Source organism: Eretmochelys imbricata, chromosome 1 (genome assembly GCF_965152235.1).
Source record: "Eretmochelys imbricata isolate rEreImb1 chromosome 1, rEreImb1.hap1, whole genome shotgun sequence".
Taxonomy (NCBI): Eukaryota; Metazoa; Chordata; order Testudines; family Cheloniidae; genus Eretmochelys; species Eretmochelys imbricata.
The window spans coordinates 316,414,610-316,431,632 of NC_135572.1; the positions used below are offsets into that span (position 1 = coordinate 316,414,610).

Consider the following 17,023-nt stretch of genomic DNA (forward strand, 5'->3'; position numbering starts at 1 on the left):
GACATTGACCCCAGGGAAGATAATGAGCTCGGGCCGATATGGGACTCCATTAATGATGAAGTAAAGGAGGGTAATGTAATTAATGCAAATCAACTTGGGTTTATGGAAAACAGATCCTCTCAAACTAACTTGATATTTTTGTTTGATGAGATTATAATTTTGGTTGATAAAGGTAATGGTGTGGAGATAATATACTTAAGACTTTTGACTTGGTACCACACAACATTTTGATTAAAAAACTAGAACATAAAATTAACATGAAACACATTAAATTGATTAAAAAGTGGCTGATAGATCCACTTGGTGATGATTCCCCATTTACAGTTACATTTTGAAATCTGTTTCCCATGGGGTCCTGTATGGACTGGCTCTTGGTCCTCCACTATTTAACAGTTTTATCAATGACCTGGAAGAAAAAGTCATTGCTGATAAAGCCTGCAGATGACCAAAAATTAGGGTAGTGGTAAAAAAAAAAAAAAAAAAAAAAAAAAAAAAAGACAAGATTCAGAGCAATCTAGATCACTTTGTAAATTGGGAGCAAGCAAACAATGTGTTTTAACATGGCTAGACGTAAATGTATACATCTGGGAACAAAGAATGTAGGCCATACTTACAGATTGGGGGACTCTACCCTGGGAAGCAGTGACTCTGAAAAAGATTTGGAGGTGGTGGTGGAAAATCAGCTGAACACAAGCTCCCAAGTGTGACACTGTGGCCAAAAGAGCTAATGAGATCTTCAGATGCATAAACAGGGGAATTTGAATTGGAATAGAGAGGCTATTTTACTTTTGCATTTGGCAATGGTGCGACTGCTGCTGGAATACTGTATCCAGTTCTGGTGCCCACAATTCAAGAAGGATGTTGATAAATAGGAGAGGGGTCAGAGAAGAGTCATAAGAATGATTAAAGGATTAGAAAACACGCATTATACTGATAGACTCAAAGGACTCAATCTATTTAGCTTAACAAAGAAAGGTGAAGGGGTGACTTGATTACAGTCTCTAAGTACCTATATGGGAAAACAAATATTAAATAATGGACACTTCAAATCTATCGGAGAAAGGTGTAATGCAATCAAATAGCTGGAAGTTGAATCTAGACAAATTCAGACTGGAAATAAGGCATAACATTTTTAATAGTGAGTAATTAATAATTGTAACAATTTACCAAGGATCTTGGTGGATTCCCCATCCCTGACAATTTGTAAATCAAGACTGAATGTTTTTCAAAAATGCTCTGGGAATTATTCTGGGGAAGTTCTATGACCTATGCTTTACAAGAAGTTAGACTAGATGATCACAATGGTCTTTTCTGGCCTGGGAATCTATGATTATGCTTTTATGGAAGCTCTGAATTGAGGCCAGGGAACAGAGTCATTCATCCTTAATTGTGCCCTGTTTAACTTGGTTGGCTGACTTCTTCTATCATGTTTTTAATAGACTAACCATTTTTATATGGCTGGACTGTTAATTTTATTTCTTGATAATTTAAAACATTAACTACATTTTTGGCAAGTTTATTTGTTTTAAGAAGTGGTAAGAATTAACCCTAAGGATACAAAATGTTTATGGAAGTTTTATTAAAACATACAAATTTAACAAGATTTCATCTCAATATATTTGAGGTAAAAGGCAGGCACTTATGTACTAGGTCCTAGTAACTAGGATATAGTCTCTGTTCAGATAAAGATTTAAACACTTAATTTTGACCAATATAAGGACTCTATATTCTTCCAGTAATACTATGGAAAGATATGCAGAAATTAAAAAACTTAAAAGGGCTACAGTAACATTCAAGCAAAATATACGGACAGTAGTTCATAACAAAGTATGCATGCATTCAAAATTTCATGGAAAAAAACACAGTACTTTAGACCTTGTTATTAAATACACAGTATTTTGGATGATTAAATTAACAGTAGTTTTAAGGATCCATTTGCAACATTAATAATTATTTTCTGAAGGGATATTGGCCCAAATATTATGCTTTTTTACAAATATACAACCAATAGAAATGTTTCCATGACCTTAAAATAAATTCCAACAAAAAAATTTTAAATAAACATCCTCCCATGACACTGCAGAATTGTGCTTGGATATGAAAAAGTGAAAGCAACTAGTCCTGTTTTCGTTGGTCGCATGGAAGAAATGCAAAAAAGGTTAAAAAAAGCACAAAAATGAAAAAAATAAAATGAGATGTGTAAGAAGTTTCAGTACTCAAAGAGTGCAGTTACACACCTATACAATGGTAGCGATCTATGATAAAAAGTTATTTCACTGCACCCAAAGATTAGGTAGTTCAAAGAACAGACAAATAAGGACCCTGTAATGAGCAGCTAACAAGTTAAAAATAAACACAAATGAGGGTGAAAACAAATGAGAGGAGCATTGGGGGGGGGTGGGGGGGGTTTCAAGAAGGCTGCACAAATAAGATGCCACAGCTACTCTTAGGCTCTGATGCCAGAAAGCACTTAAGCATGTGTCTAAATTCAGGCATCTGCTTAAGTTCCATTGACTTCACAGTGAGATTTTAGGATGTGTTTACATGCTGGCCTGAATAGAGTGCTCTCCTGAACTGGGACCTCAGTTTGTGCTCACTTCTTAAGGAGTACATTTTTTAATCAGTTTACTTCTCTGGTCAGTTATTTTCAGTCCAGTTCTGCAAACCCCTATTGGAGAATCTGCTTCTGAAGGGCAGTATCCATGCAAACACAACAGCAGCAACATGAGCTTCAACGGAATGGCCCACTATTGTTCCCCCACACTGATGTCAAAATACCACCTATTAAAGAAGTTCTTCAACCTATGATGTAACCACCTCTGCTGAGTGTGCAAACAAAGGCACTATTTAGTGCCAGTTTTGATAGACACCAGCTGATTTCAGATTGGGAATAAAGAGCTATCAGTTGATACTAACTTTGTCACTGTGACTGTATCTGAACCAGTAATTAGAGATGAAAGGTTCCATATTCCTCTACTAATTCCTTGAGTTATATAGTCTGCCAAGAATTTTGAGTAAAAGTACAACCCACAACAGGATTTAAACTCAATAACCTTTAAAATATAAGGCAGGCAATTTTCCGCTTGGCTACAAAGTTAAGCTTTAGTTAACATACTGGAGGGCTTCCATATTTGTCCATTAACGCAATTGAAACATATGGCAAATGAAAATACAAATGTGAATGAAAGGGCAGTAAAGTTCTAAGTACATTCCTTAGGACATACTAAATTCTCTGTGTAGTAAAAGTTTTGTGAATGTTTAATTTACCATGTTTTTATTCAACACAAAAGTTAGAAGAATTTCCCTTTAATTTGGCTATAGATTTCTTCATAAATAGGTACCTATCAAGAGAGTGTAATGTTTGAGTGATTAGATATCCATAAAACCACAAAGACTGAAGTTACAGCATTCTGTACTGTAAGGGAAATACACTGGATTTCCCAAATTCAATTCTTCAAGTAGATGGAGACAGGTATTTCACATGCGTGTGCCCTGCACACAAGAGCTAGAGAATCTTGCCTACCAGTACCCACAGAAGAGTGGTGCTTGTGCCTCGTGGCCGTAGCCTCTCCCCTGGCTATATGAGATGGCATCATCATGACTCCCCTCAGTTCCTTCTGACTGCCTGCGACTAGAGTCAGAGCTCGTGTGGTTTTTAACGTCACAATTCATCTCTCTCTTTTAGAGACTTATTCTAGTTGTATATATTGTAGTCAGTATCATCAGGGAAAAACTCTCACCAGGATTCAAACATTGTCTGTTGCGTGAGGGAACAATCCCCAACACAACCCCACACTCGGTGTTGCTTTGCTTAGGTGAAGCCTATGTCAAGGAGCTGTGTTTATTTGCAAATCATTCACAAAACACAATAAGGTGGCAAGGGATCTTCACTTACAGCAGCAGCTTCTCAAATAGGCCATGTGGCCTGCATCAGCACCGAGGTCTGTGTGGGATTGGAGGTCACCCTCGGGTTCAGAGTGTGCTGATGTTTTGCACTTTGGGGCCGGCAACTCTCCAAAGAGGCAGAGAAGTCGCTGTCTGTCTAGTGCACCAAGGAAAAGGTTTCATAATACCAACCAAGACCACTGCAGGCCTCGTGAAGAGTCTTCCTCCTCCTCCAGAAAGAGTACAGATTGGCACAGCATTTCTGCTGGCACGCAGCATGAAGCAGGCCCTTCCTATTGCTCCCTCTAGCAGGTAGGGAGATGAGATCCCCATACCATCGACTCCAGCTCCAGCCCTGGGGCGTCCGTTGAATCCAGTATTGACAAAGGTTGTGATGGCATCAGCAGTTTTCACACCGGCAGCACATCAGGAACCCAATGGACCTCCTCTGCCTTTCTGTCCTGAGCTCTCTATTGGCCCAGAATTTAGGCCAGGCTACGACATTTACAGCCCTGCTGTCTGGATAGGCTTTTGAACCCTTGGGTCCGTGGGCACTGCATCCAGACATGCCCCATGCTGCAGACTGTAGAAGCAACGCCAGCACTGGGCTCAGCACAAGGGACCTCCTCAGCTCTTTGGCATGCTGCTGTGGCAACACTCTCTGCCTCCACCTCCGCTGACTTGAGAATCAACATCACCTTCGGCACTGGAAACAACAGAGGTGCACTTGGCGCCGGCAGTACCATTTCCACCAGCAGCACTGGTCCCTCCTTTGCTTTGGGCGACAGATTGATCGAACCGCAACTTCAGTGTTGGCTCTATCCTTATTCCCATAATCCCGAGACTCCTCAGTGTCCAGGTTAGGATCCTCCTCCTGATCTCCATCGCAGATTGCCAACCACAAAGCATTGCTGTCCAAGTATGATTTTGTAAATTAGTCAGCCATGTCGAAATTTGCAGACCAGCTGCCTGAAACCTCCAGGGATGTTTTGGGTGTTTATCACAGAGGACTGCTTAGTGGCCAAGGCGGCACTACAGTCCACGCTAGACAGCGCAGACACTTAAGCCAATCTGATGGCCTTGGTGGTGACTATGAGAAGGTCATCCTGGCTGCAGAGTTCTGGCATTGCTCCAGACATGCAGCAGGCCATAGAGGTCTTGCCCTTTGATGATGGGCTGCCTTTTTTTTTTTTTTGAAGATAAAATGGATGAAACTCTGCACTCTTTCAAGGATTCTAGGGCTACCCTATATTCCTTGTGCAGGGGCTGCACCAGCAATGCAGAGGCGCTATTACAGCCGACCACAGCAGCAGCAACGGTACTGCCTGCAACACCCCTTCGGGCAGACTTTTCCTCCCATGAGAAAGCAAGACTACCCCAGAAAGGGGCTCAGGTCCCAGATGCAGAAGCATCCAGGACCAGGATTAGGCCAGTCCACACATCCTCCCCTGGCAGCTACCACGTGCCCATTTTGACTCACTGGTCCGGAACAGTGGTCCAGTCATGACTTCTACAAGTCCTCCCCAATCAGGGACAGCCTCGCTCATTTTCTCAGTGTTTGGGATTCGATTACTACTGTCAGTTGGGTCCCAAGCACTGTCAGACTGGGCTATCCTATACAGTTCCTCTCCATACCTCCTTCCCACCCTCTTTATGTTTTTAGGGGCCCCTTTTATGAGATACTACTCCTCAAGCAGGTCCAGTCTCTTCTGGCTTTGGGAGCAGTGGAAGAGGTTCCTCCGGAATAACAAAGTCAAGGTTTTTACGAGCAGTATTTTCTGGTTCCCAAATCCAAAGGAGGGGTAAAACCTATCCTCAACCTCTGCAACCCTAAGAAATATATCAGACACATGAAGTTCCGAATGGTCAACTATCCTCCCTGCATTCTCTCAGAATGATTGGTTTGCTGTTCTGGACCTTCAAGACACTTATTTCCATGTGGCGATTTTCCTGAGCAACAGAAGATGTCTCTGGTTTGTCATGAGGAATTATCATTTTCAGTACATGGTCCTGCCTTTTGGTCTGTCTTCTGCCCCCAGGTTATTACCAAATGTATGGTCATAGTGACAGTGTAACTCACAGAGAAGGGAATCCATGTTTCCTGTACCTGGATGACTGGCTACCAAGGGGTAAGGACAAAAAAGAAGTCCTTTCTTATGTATGCATTATACTGCACTTACTCAATCATCTGGCTCTCACCCGAAATACTTGGAAGTTAATGTTGGTCCATACTCACAAAATAGAGTTCACTGGGGTCCCTAATAGACTCTACAAGTTTGAGAGTGTTTTTGCCAACTGTTTCCAGACAATTTGTTGCCTTTGTCTCAGTCTGCAGTCTCAACCCACCATGACAGTTTGGATGTGTCTGAGGCTCTTGGGCCATAAGTCAACATGCATGCAGTTGGTTCAATTTCCAAGGTTATGCCTTCATCCTCTTCAAATATTGCCCAGGACAGTTTACCAACCAACCCTTCACACCTTGGATAGGTTGGTCCGAGCCTCCCTCCATTCATTCTGACTCCTTGCACTGGTGGACGGTCCAGGCCATATACAATGCCTGTCACGCTTCCCTAGGCCTCATCAAGTGTTCAGAGGTTCACATACTTGCCAACAATACCACTGCAATGTATTACATGAAGAGGCAGGAGGGAGCACACTCCAGAATGTTTTGCCAAGAGACAATCAGACTATGCCAATTCTCCAATTCTAAATCAAAGAGCGTATCTCTCAATAGCTAATCATTTGCCTGGAATCCAGAATCATCTCACGGACCATCTCAGCAGGAATTTTTCCTTATGCCACGAGTGGTCCCTGAAGCCCAGTGTTCTGGCAAATCATTTTTGTGGCTTGGGGCATCCTGTTTGCTACAAGGGACAACAGGAAATTTTATCCGTTCTGCTCTCGAGCGGTCCTCAGTCTGGGCTCCCTGACCACCTTTCACATCAGCTGGCAGTTGACTCTCCTGTATGCTTTCCCTCCGATACTGATCATTACACAGGTCATCCTGTGACCATCCACAGCTGAAAATGGATCAGGCCAAGGTCACCCTCATTGCCCCAGTGGCACTTTTTTGGTCCTCTTGCTATGTTTTTATTAATTTGGGGGTATACATTTAAATTCAGCCTCTATTATGATAAGGTGTCAAGAAACTATCTCTGCATCTCGTCCTGAGGTGACATGTAGCCAGTCAATATAGGGATAGCTGAAATCCCCAGTACTGAGTTTATTTTTATAGCCTCTCTAATCTCCCTGAGCATTTCACAGGCACTATCACCATCCTGGTCAGGTGGTCAGTAGTATATCCCTACTGCTATATACGTTATTCAAGCATAGAATTACTACCCATAGAGAATCTATGGTACAGTTTGGTTCATATAAGATTTCTACTTCGTTTGATTCTACGCTTTTTTTTCACATAAAGTGCCACTCCCCCACCAGCATGCACTATTTTGTCCTTCTAACATATTTTATACCCTGGTAGGATCATATTCCATTGATTATCCTCATTCCACCAAGTTTATATGATGCCTATTATATCAGTATCCTCATTTAATACGAGGTACTCAAGTTCACCCATATTTGTATTCAGTACCTCTTGTTGTAGCTGAAGTGTCTAGCTCTTGCCAGAACACAGATAAAACTGCAGTAACTCAGAAATAGTCTCTGCTTTCCTTCAGTAATTACCTAATCTGTTCGCTGGTCAGATTAAAAACAAAGTGACTAATTTCAATAAAGAAAGATTAACTATTTAGGGAATTTTACAACCAAACATTTTACTTCAGTATAATATTACTGGAACATAGCAAACAATTGTTTTCTACTAGACCAAAACTGCCTTCAGGGATCAAATTGTAGAAAGAGATATGACAGTATTCTGCAGTAATCATTCAGACCAATCCAGTACTGATATAATGAGATGCAAGGTTTTGGGAATCATCTCATCTCATACTTACATGGATCTTGAACTGCACCAGCTCTACAGGAAAACTGTATTTTCCCCCAAAATTGCCAAACGTCCAAAAGAAAATTTCCTAATGAAATTTAGTCTGAAATGTCAACAGATTTTGGACCTCTGCGTAAAGCAAGTAGCATTCATTTATGTTTAATGTTCATTTACCTCCATAACAGTGCTATTCAATTTGACTTGCTTTATTAGCTGGCTGTTGGATGTTTGTTGTACAGTAACTCCTTACTTATCATCTAGGTTAATGTTGGTTCACTGTTACATTGCTGATCAGAACATGCACGTTTAAAGTAGCGTAATGCTCCCTTATAACGTTGTTTGGCAGCCTCCTGCTTTGTCCACTGCTTGCAGGAAGAACACCCATTTGAGCTAGCTGGTGGGGGCTTGCAAACAGGGTGGGCCGGCAGACCCCTATCAGCTCCCCTAAGTTCCCTGTGTGGTAGCCACCCAGCAGGCTATCAACTGCCAGGCAGTTCAGGTGTCCCTCCCCCTACTGCCATGTGCTGCTTCTGCCCTCTTCCTTGGAGCTGCTCCCTGGGAGCCTCCTGCTTGCTGTGCAGGGGGGAAGAAGAGAATTGCTAATGTCAGGGTGTCCTCCTCCCCCCAGCTCCTGTACCCTATCTCCACAGAGCAGCGAGGGAAGGACGGGATACACAACAGGACTTAGGATGGAGGGAGCTTGCTGGCAGCAGCTGCTGTCTCAACTTGCTGATCTACTTTAAAAGGCAGTGTACTTAGAGTGTACTTAAAGGGGCAATGCGCATCTCTCACAGACATGGTGTCTCTCTCTCTCTCTCTCTCACACACACACACACACAGAGGGTATGTCTATCTCTCTGTGCCATGCTGTGTGTCCTTCCTCCATTCGTGCCACCTTGTAGAGTGTGAGACTACATTAACAATGGGTTAACCCTTGAGCGTTCAGCCAAGTGCTAGTTCATCATTTAGCAGTAAGGCATTCCCTGGGAAACATCCCACCCTCTTCCACCCTGACTCCACCACCTCAACCAAGCTTCACAATCATCATTGCTGTGCACAGTATTAACTTGTTTAAAACTTATACTTTGTGTGTGTGTGTTTGTGTGTGTATACCCATAACTACAACATTAAGCAAGGAGTTACTGTACAAACAAATTTGAATAATCACCTGAGCACAGATAACAAAGGGCAATTTGAAGCAACCATAAAACAGCTGCATTATCTAAAATGAATTCTTGCAAAGTGGCTAGATCTCTCTCCTCACCCTCCAGGTGGCAGCAGCAGTCATAAGCATGTACAAATGTAACACTGAATTTCTCACAAGAGAGCAGCAGCTTGTTGGTTTTAGAATACTAATCCAAACTTCGAGTCAGCATATTATGTGGGCTTCTAAAATGTAAGTCAAAGGCATTGCATTCAAAAACAAAGACGTCTATAAATCTATAAATGTAGATTCTTAATTGTGTATATAAAACCAAGAAACATTAAAAAGGTACCCTCACAGGAAGTTAGCAGACATCATACTTTTTGCCAAAAAAGTGTACAGTAAATTGATGCAGAAGATCCCATACACATGATGCAGGATAACAGTACATCATACAAACAGAACTATTAAGTTATTTGTTACTAAGAAGCGCCTCTGGTTTTTTATCACGTGTTCCAGAGGAGAATCTGACACAATTACAACAGAAGCTTTGCCAAACAAATCAACACACATACCACTCCTTATTTAACTATTTGAGATTAAAAAATAAAAATAAAAAAACAAACAGCTAATATGATGCACATATATAGCATTTCATCTCTGGCTTTCCAAAAATCTTTTCAAATATTTTGCCTCAAACACCTTGAGAAGTTGGTAAATTTTATTACATCCATTGTATAGACTGGTAGACTGAGGGACCAAGGGATTAGATTAATTGCCCAAGGTCACAAATTGAGTCACTGACAAGACTGGAAACATAACCCAGTAGCCCTTCCTAGTTCTGTGCTATGAGACTACACTCCCTTTTTACACACATAACATAATCTTGTGTTAAGCTTGAAAATACATAATAAAGATTTTTTTTCCATTACAAAAGGTTTTTTTTTCTCCTGCTGAAAATAGCTCACCTTAACGGATCATTCTTGTTATAGTGGGTATGGCAACACCCATTTTTCGCATGTTCTCTCTGTGTGTATATATATCTATCTTCCTACTGTATTTTCCACTGCATACATCCGATGAAGTGGGTTTTAGCCCACAAAAGCTTATGCTCAAATAAATGTGTTACTCTCTAGGGTGCCACAAGTACTCCTCTTTCTTTTTGCTGATGCAGACTAACATGGCTACCACTCTGAAACCTCAAACCATCTTGATTCTCATCTTGATGGATCCCAAGCACTTTAGAAAGTACTTTTTATATGACTCTATATAAAACAATATTGGGACCGCTCACTCCCCCCCAAGAAAATTAGGGCACTTCTGAGGCAGAACGCAGCATTCACTCAGCAACATTAGATACCAGGGTTTTAGGAGGGAATTAAAGAATAATTTCCTCAACTACGCAAGGAATTTTAAAGGAGAATTTTAGGCTGACAGATATAACTACCTAAGTTAAAGTTTGGTCAAGAAACTGAAGTTAACACTTCTGCTCCACTGAAAGATTTCAAGAGGGCTGTGTCTCATTTGAAAGAGGCAAAGTATTACGATTGCTGCCTAGCTAAAAAAGAGGGGGGCAACTCCTAAAGAATCCAGTTATACCAACCATAATTAGTTTCATGTTCTGGAACTGACTTATTTCATAAGTACTAGTTTGCTGATTAAGTTCTAAGGACAATTATAGCACTGAACTTTAATGAATATGGCTGGCCAGCCACTTAACCAAGTTTCATAGTTTGTTTAAAGTCCAGTTCGGCAGGGCAGTGAAAAATCTAGCCAAACTGGATCTTAAGCAGTCTAACCAACTTGCTGAGTCAGTGGTGGGTATAGTACTGGCTGTGCAAGGATGGGTTGAAGGAACATCTGTCCATAGTTAAGCATGTTAACTATCTGTCTATTCTTCAGCATGTTAGCTTAGTATATTCCAGCCTCAATGAATCTGTGTTACTAGAGTTAAGTGATCATGACAGGGTACAGTCTTGAAGACAAAGCCAATCCTTTGGCTCAAATGCTTCTAATCTTACAAAGTCTCTTTAAACACAGTACACTCTGATGACAATCTAGTCCTCTACTTGAAATTATGTTGTAGTTAAATTGTCATCTGCAGCAGAATACATTGTGTTATGATGGTCACTGAAAAATTGCCAGTTATTTTGGAACAACTCTGCATAGTTTGACATAAGACATATTGGAATTATGCAGCACAAGACTAGTGTGCGCTGGGAGAATTATACTGTACAATTATACTGTGCTATTTTAAAGCCAGCCTTCACATGAACGCTGATTAATTGTGACTGGAATAAACAAAGTTCTTAGTAGTTGTAGCAATACAAAAAATCCTTTTGCAATGCAACTTATTCAGAAACTGAGCTGGTAAGCTGTAACCTATAAAGTCACATGTACTCTATGGGGTAAAATCAAGGGTAATCATGATGTAAGAAGTGAGACTGTCTGGAACAAAATTAGCACACTGATGAAGTAATCCAATTAGTTTAATATTAAGGAACACAAATAGCTCAGGCATAAAACAGATTTTGTATTTTTAAAAGGGCTGCATTAAAAAACTACTAAGTTTTTATTCAATTTAATAACCTCAAAGAATACAATTTTTCAAACGTTCCCCTACAGTGCATGCAACCCAACCTTTGCAGCAAGGAACTAGTGGATATAAAAAGTGAAAGTTACTAGAAACGGAAACAATAGTCTAATATTATTAATCAAACTAAGTGACTTTACTGTAAATAGTGAAAAGTGAATTGGATTTTTAAAATTTAGGTTTAGTAATTTAAGATACCAGCAAAACGTAATTACCTTTTTATTATTAAAATATCTGTCTTTTTACCCTGTCAGGGCTCTTTTAAAGAAATGCTAAAAATATATTTTATCTGTCATTGGCCTGATGGAGTTTAAAAAGTATTTTGCAAACCATAACAATTCCACAATACAATTCCTCATACAGCTAGCGAGTGTCAAAAGTACATGAAAAAAGTGTGTTTGCACCAATTCAGATATTTGTTTGCATATTAAACTAAAGAGTAAACAACAAAATGTTCTATTTACTTCAGCAAAACAATCAATACGTTATAGTCTGAATTCAAGAGATTCTGACTGAGCAATTATCCAAAATAGATTTTAAAAAGGTACATACAGATAATCTGCCAGATAAGCAAATACTTACACATTATCTTCTACACAAATTTTTGGCCCAACTACGTTGGCTGCTCCACTTGCCATTTTGAAGGCAAAGTGCTTTTCAGGACAAGCTTTTGAAATCCCACATTTATATCTGGGTGGTTTTGTAGCTTTAGAAAGGAAATAAATATGATTTAGATATGACAGTAAATAAAAAAATCTAAGGAAAAGGTGGAGGGAAGTCATAAATAATCTCAGCCTATGTAGAGACACAAGGTGGGTGAGGTAATATCCTTTATTGGACCAACTTCTGTTGGCGAGACAGACGAGCTTATGAGCTTACGCAGAGTTTAGCCCTTGAGGAAGAGCACTATATAAGCTCAGAAGCTTGTCTCTCTCACCAACAGAAGTTGGTCCAATAAAGGATATTACCTCACCAACCTTATCTTTCATATATTCTGGGGTCAATATGGTGACAACAACAGTGCATAACTCAGACTGTATACTCAATTCTGGGAAAAGGCACTTCACAAACATTCATTTAATCTCACTTGTGAGGTAAGTGCATATCTCCTTTTTATAAATGGAGAAACAGATACAGAAAAATTATGGACCTGATCCAAAACCCACTAAAGTCAACGGGAATCTTTCCATTAACTTCTGTGGGCTTTGGATCATTCCCTAAATGACTTGCCTGAAGTCATCAGAATTTTGCAGCAGAGGTAGAAACAGAACTTACATCTCCCAGATTCCAGTCCTGTGGCACATGAACACACACAACTTTTCTCCTTGCTTAAATAATGTAAAAAAGACATCTTGAATCAAGTGCTTAAAAGTAGATCCCTGCATGGATACAAATTTATATCCGCAGATACAAATTGGTATCTAGAGAACCACAACTGCGAAAGCAGTAGAACGTGGGACCGCTGCCCCCAAGAACCAGTGTCCCGTGCCAGCAGCTTCTCCATGCGGCTGTACCACCCCGAGTCCTGCACCTGTCCCTTCCACGCAGAGGTTTGCATGACTGCGTCTCCTGTCTGAGGTCTGTACAGCCGTGCCAGAGGACAGGGCTGGGGGCGGTACCACTGTGCTGGAGGAGTTGCCAGCGGGCAGCCCCACGTTCTGCTCCTTTTGCAGCTGTGGTTCCAGAGAGAGTCCTGTGGTACCGCAGATATCAATTTATATCTGCAGATATCCGCATTTGCGGATCTAAATTTGTATCTGTGCAGGGCTCTACTTAAAAGCTGGGACAGAAAATTTTCAGCGAATGGTTTGGTCACCTTTTTAAGGGCTATCGGGAACCCTCTTCAAAATGTATTAATACTCAAGAGCCGCATCATATATCCTTCATAAGAAACTTATTTATACTCCGAATAAATAAATAATGCCAGTTAGTGTAATCTGTCTCTATCCAGGAATAAAAGTAAACTTATTTCCCACATATCCTATCTTGTATTTGATCAAAAGAGCACAAAGAAAATACTGATCAATCACACATGGAACTGCAGCTTAAATACTGTATATGTAACAGTAAAATTAATTAGGTACAATATCACAAACCATTAAAATACTTATTCTGACATATGCTGATCTAACAAATGCAATTCTCTGGTTAAACATGAAAATCTTCTACTTTGAATCTATTCTCATTGCATTTTTATGTACAGGTGGCAATTTTCATATCAAAGTGACAGTCAGTATTTAAAAGTCACAGCACTATTGTATATACAGACAAAATTAAATACACACTGCAGTAACTGTGGCATATGAAATACTTACGGCGTGCAGCTGTCTCCAATGCTGATCTAGCTAAAAACACAGAAGAAAGTTTTTAAAAAACTTTAGTTACAATGTTTTTTAAAAAGTTTTAGTTACAATGATATTTCATTTGTAAAATGTTTATAATCCCATTAATTTGGTCTTTTGCAGATCTATAAAAATATGTTTGATTGTTTATGATACTCCATTTAATACCTCCCACCATCATATTCAAATATAAAGCACAAACATTTACAGTAAGACACACAAAAATTAAGGGGCCAAATTCTGAAATGCAGTCTAACATTTTGTGCTTCAAGTTTTTGGTTGGCCAATTTCAGATACAGAGGATTTGGTAATAGATATGTTGAACTCCCAGAGATCCCTGAAGTTGTAGGTGCTCAATCCCTCTGAAAAAAAATCAGAGTGTAGGTGTCTAAATTTGAACTTGACAAAAAATAATTGACTACCCCATAAATACTTAGCACGTATTCAGGGTGAAGTGGTCCCTTAGAATATGCGTTAACTACTTATGCTAAACTAACTGTTTGATCTTGTATTTAGCTATGACACAGAAGTAACTTTCCCAGGCCTGAAAAAAAGATGTGTAGCGTGAAAGCTTGTCTCTCTCGCCAACAGAAGTTGGTGCAATAAAAGATATTACCTAACTCACCTTGTCTCTCAAACTTCCTGGAACCAACATGACTATAATCACACTGTGCACTCTTGTTATACCCTCAGTCTAAAGACCATTTGACTAAAACCACAAATACTACTAAACATGATCTGTGCATGAATACAATCTTGTTTATATTCTGAATGTGAACTTTTTAAGCTAAAATATTCACATTAAAATTTGTAAATATTAATATTTTACCTTTTAATGCAGAACATAAAAGTACATTCTTAAAAACATGAATTCTTCTGGAACATGAACATGCAAGGCTAACAATGGAAAGAGCGTGTAGTACTTAATCTGTATTCAAGGCCAATTAGATTTGTGCGGGGAAAACAGAAGTCATCACTTACCAAACAGGTTTCCTAAGTTTGTATCCATTTTTATCTCAAATACTTGAGATATGACATAAAATGTCAGTAGAAATATTGAGACAGCTACCACCAACTTTACAGCACCTATTCAGAACCACAGAAAATAAAGTTTTGGGCATCTATTTATATTTTACAATTTATACATATCAGTTTTAAACACAAAAAATAAACTGCATGAGAAATCCACAGTGAATTGTGTTAAAAAAAGCTATTACAATGCTGCCAGAAATATGTTACAAACTGTGAAATGAAGTAAACAAAAAGTATGTACATGAAAAATAAATCAAAAGTGAAGCTTCGTACTGTCAAGGTGTGAACTTAAATCACTGCTATGGACAATGATACTGTGAGGCTCAGCTGTACCTCTGACTGCTATGTTCCACCCTAGGATGGGGCACCAATTCACATCTCACAGTTTATCAATAGCATGTTGGAATCACAGAATCATAGAAGATTAGGGTTGAAAGAGACCTCAGGAGGTCATTCAGCCCAATCCCTGCTCAAAGCAGGACTAACACCAACTAAATCATCCCAGCCAAGGCTTTGTCAATCACATTGGCATTTACAGAACAATATATATGCTAGACTAGGATAGTCAATAGGTGAACGCTGGCCAAATCTGGACTGCCAGACACTTCTGAGTGGACTGCAAAGGTCAAACGGGCTGAAGCCAAGCCGGGGCTGGAGCCGTACCTGCTCTGCAGCACAGGGCCCTGCTAGCAGGGGGTGGGTGGCTGGCCGGGCTGAAGTGCACAGTGTCCCCCCAAGTGGTGCAAGCGCAGCCCTACCGCCGCCAGCTCTGTCCTCCGCCAGCTGGCAGCAACACAGAGGCCATGTGAGCGAATGAGCAAGTGCTGGCATCCGGGCTCAGTGAGTGAGGCAGCAGGAGCCTCTCCGGGAGGGGTGGGTAGGGAGGTGGCAGGCGATCAGCGGAGGGGAGCCTGAGCTGGGTTGCTGGCCCACCAGGAAAGCGGAGCTGTAAAGCGCCTCAGAGCCCAGCCAGGAGGGGTGACAGAGCCAGGCCCTGGCTCCCAGTCCTGGGAAGGGGGAGAGGCCCATGATGGGCTGGCGTGGCACTGACTGATGGGCTGGCGCTGCATCCTGGCCTCGTGCCAGCTGCTCTGCCAATGACAGGAAGCAACAATGCCCCCCACTTCGAGAGTGAGGCTGCAGGTACCCCAACAGTACCCCCCAAAATCCCTGCCAGCACCCCCCAAATACCCCTCCCAGTACTCACAAACCCCTCCAGCACCTCTCCAAATACCCCTGGCAGTGCCCTCTCTCTGGGAACTTGAAAGATGGTAACCCTAAGCTGGGTTGGAAGCAATCAAGAGTTTGGGGAGGGGAGCTGGGTGGGAGCAACTGGGGGCGGGCTATATGCCTACAATCATTTTATTTGACAAAACTACAGTTAAGGCCACTTTTTACTCATGGGTATTTTTAGCAAAAGTCATAGACAGGTCACTAGCACTAAACAAAAATTCACAGCCCATGACCTCTCCGTGGCTTGTATTATATACCCCTGACTAAATCTTGCGTGCTCTGGAGGGGGGGACTTCAGGGGCACCACAGGTGCTCTGGAAGGGGGCTCCAGGGCACGGGGTGGCCCGGGACCGCTGCTGGTGTAGAGTTGCCAACCCTCCAGGATTGTCCGGGAGTCTCCAAGAATTAAAGATTATGTCATGTGATTAAATCTCCAGGAATACATGCAACCAAAATTGGCAACCCTAAACTGGTGCTCCAGGGCAGGGGGCGGCGGCCTGAGGACAACCACAGGTGCTGGGGGGCTGGGGGCCAAGACTGCCCCAGCAGCGGCTGCGCCGGGGCCACCCAAGCTGCTCGGACCAGAAAGTCACGAAATCCGTGACCTCCATGATAGACTCGCAGCCTTAACTATAGTTAATACTCTTGGTAACTCAAAGCAAATTCAAAACGTAAAACAGTTTTCTGAAAGTATTTTAATGCTAATATTTGCATCTATTTGACATTTTATCTATATACTTTCTCAACGTCTCAGATGTAACTTATTACATCTTTCCTGGAGGTTATTTTTAGGTTATACAGTGGTTTGATTTTATTTTTCAAGGTCACATCTACCAAAAAAAGTAGATTTT

The 17,023-nt window shown here is 41.0% G+C and overlaps 1 protein-coding gene across 3 annotated transcripts in view; it reads right to left on the bottom strand.

Annotated features, from left to right (window-relative positions):
• The window catches only part of FAM3C (FAM3 metabolism regulating signaling molecule C), a 60,778-nt gene that overhangs the window by 27,362 nt on the left and 16,393 nt on the right, over positions 1–17,023 (bottom strand). For all 3 annotated transcript variants that reach the window (XM_077834446.1, XM_077834430.1, XM_077834438.1), the window contains 3 exons: positions 14,889–14,993; positions 13,881–13,910; positions 12,148–12,271 (listed from right to left, as the gene is read on the bottom strand). In XM_077834446.1, the coding sequence (XP_077690572.1) occupies positions 12,148–12,271; positions 13,881–13,910; positions 14,889–14,993 (259 nt within the window). The remainder of the gene's footprint in view (positions 1–12,147; positions 12,272–13,880; positions 13,911–14,888; positions 14,994–17,023) is intronic.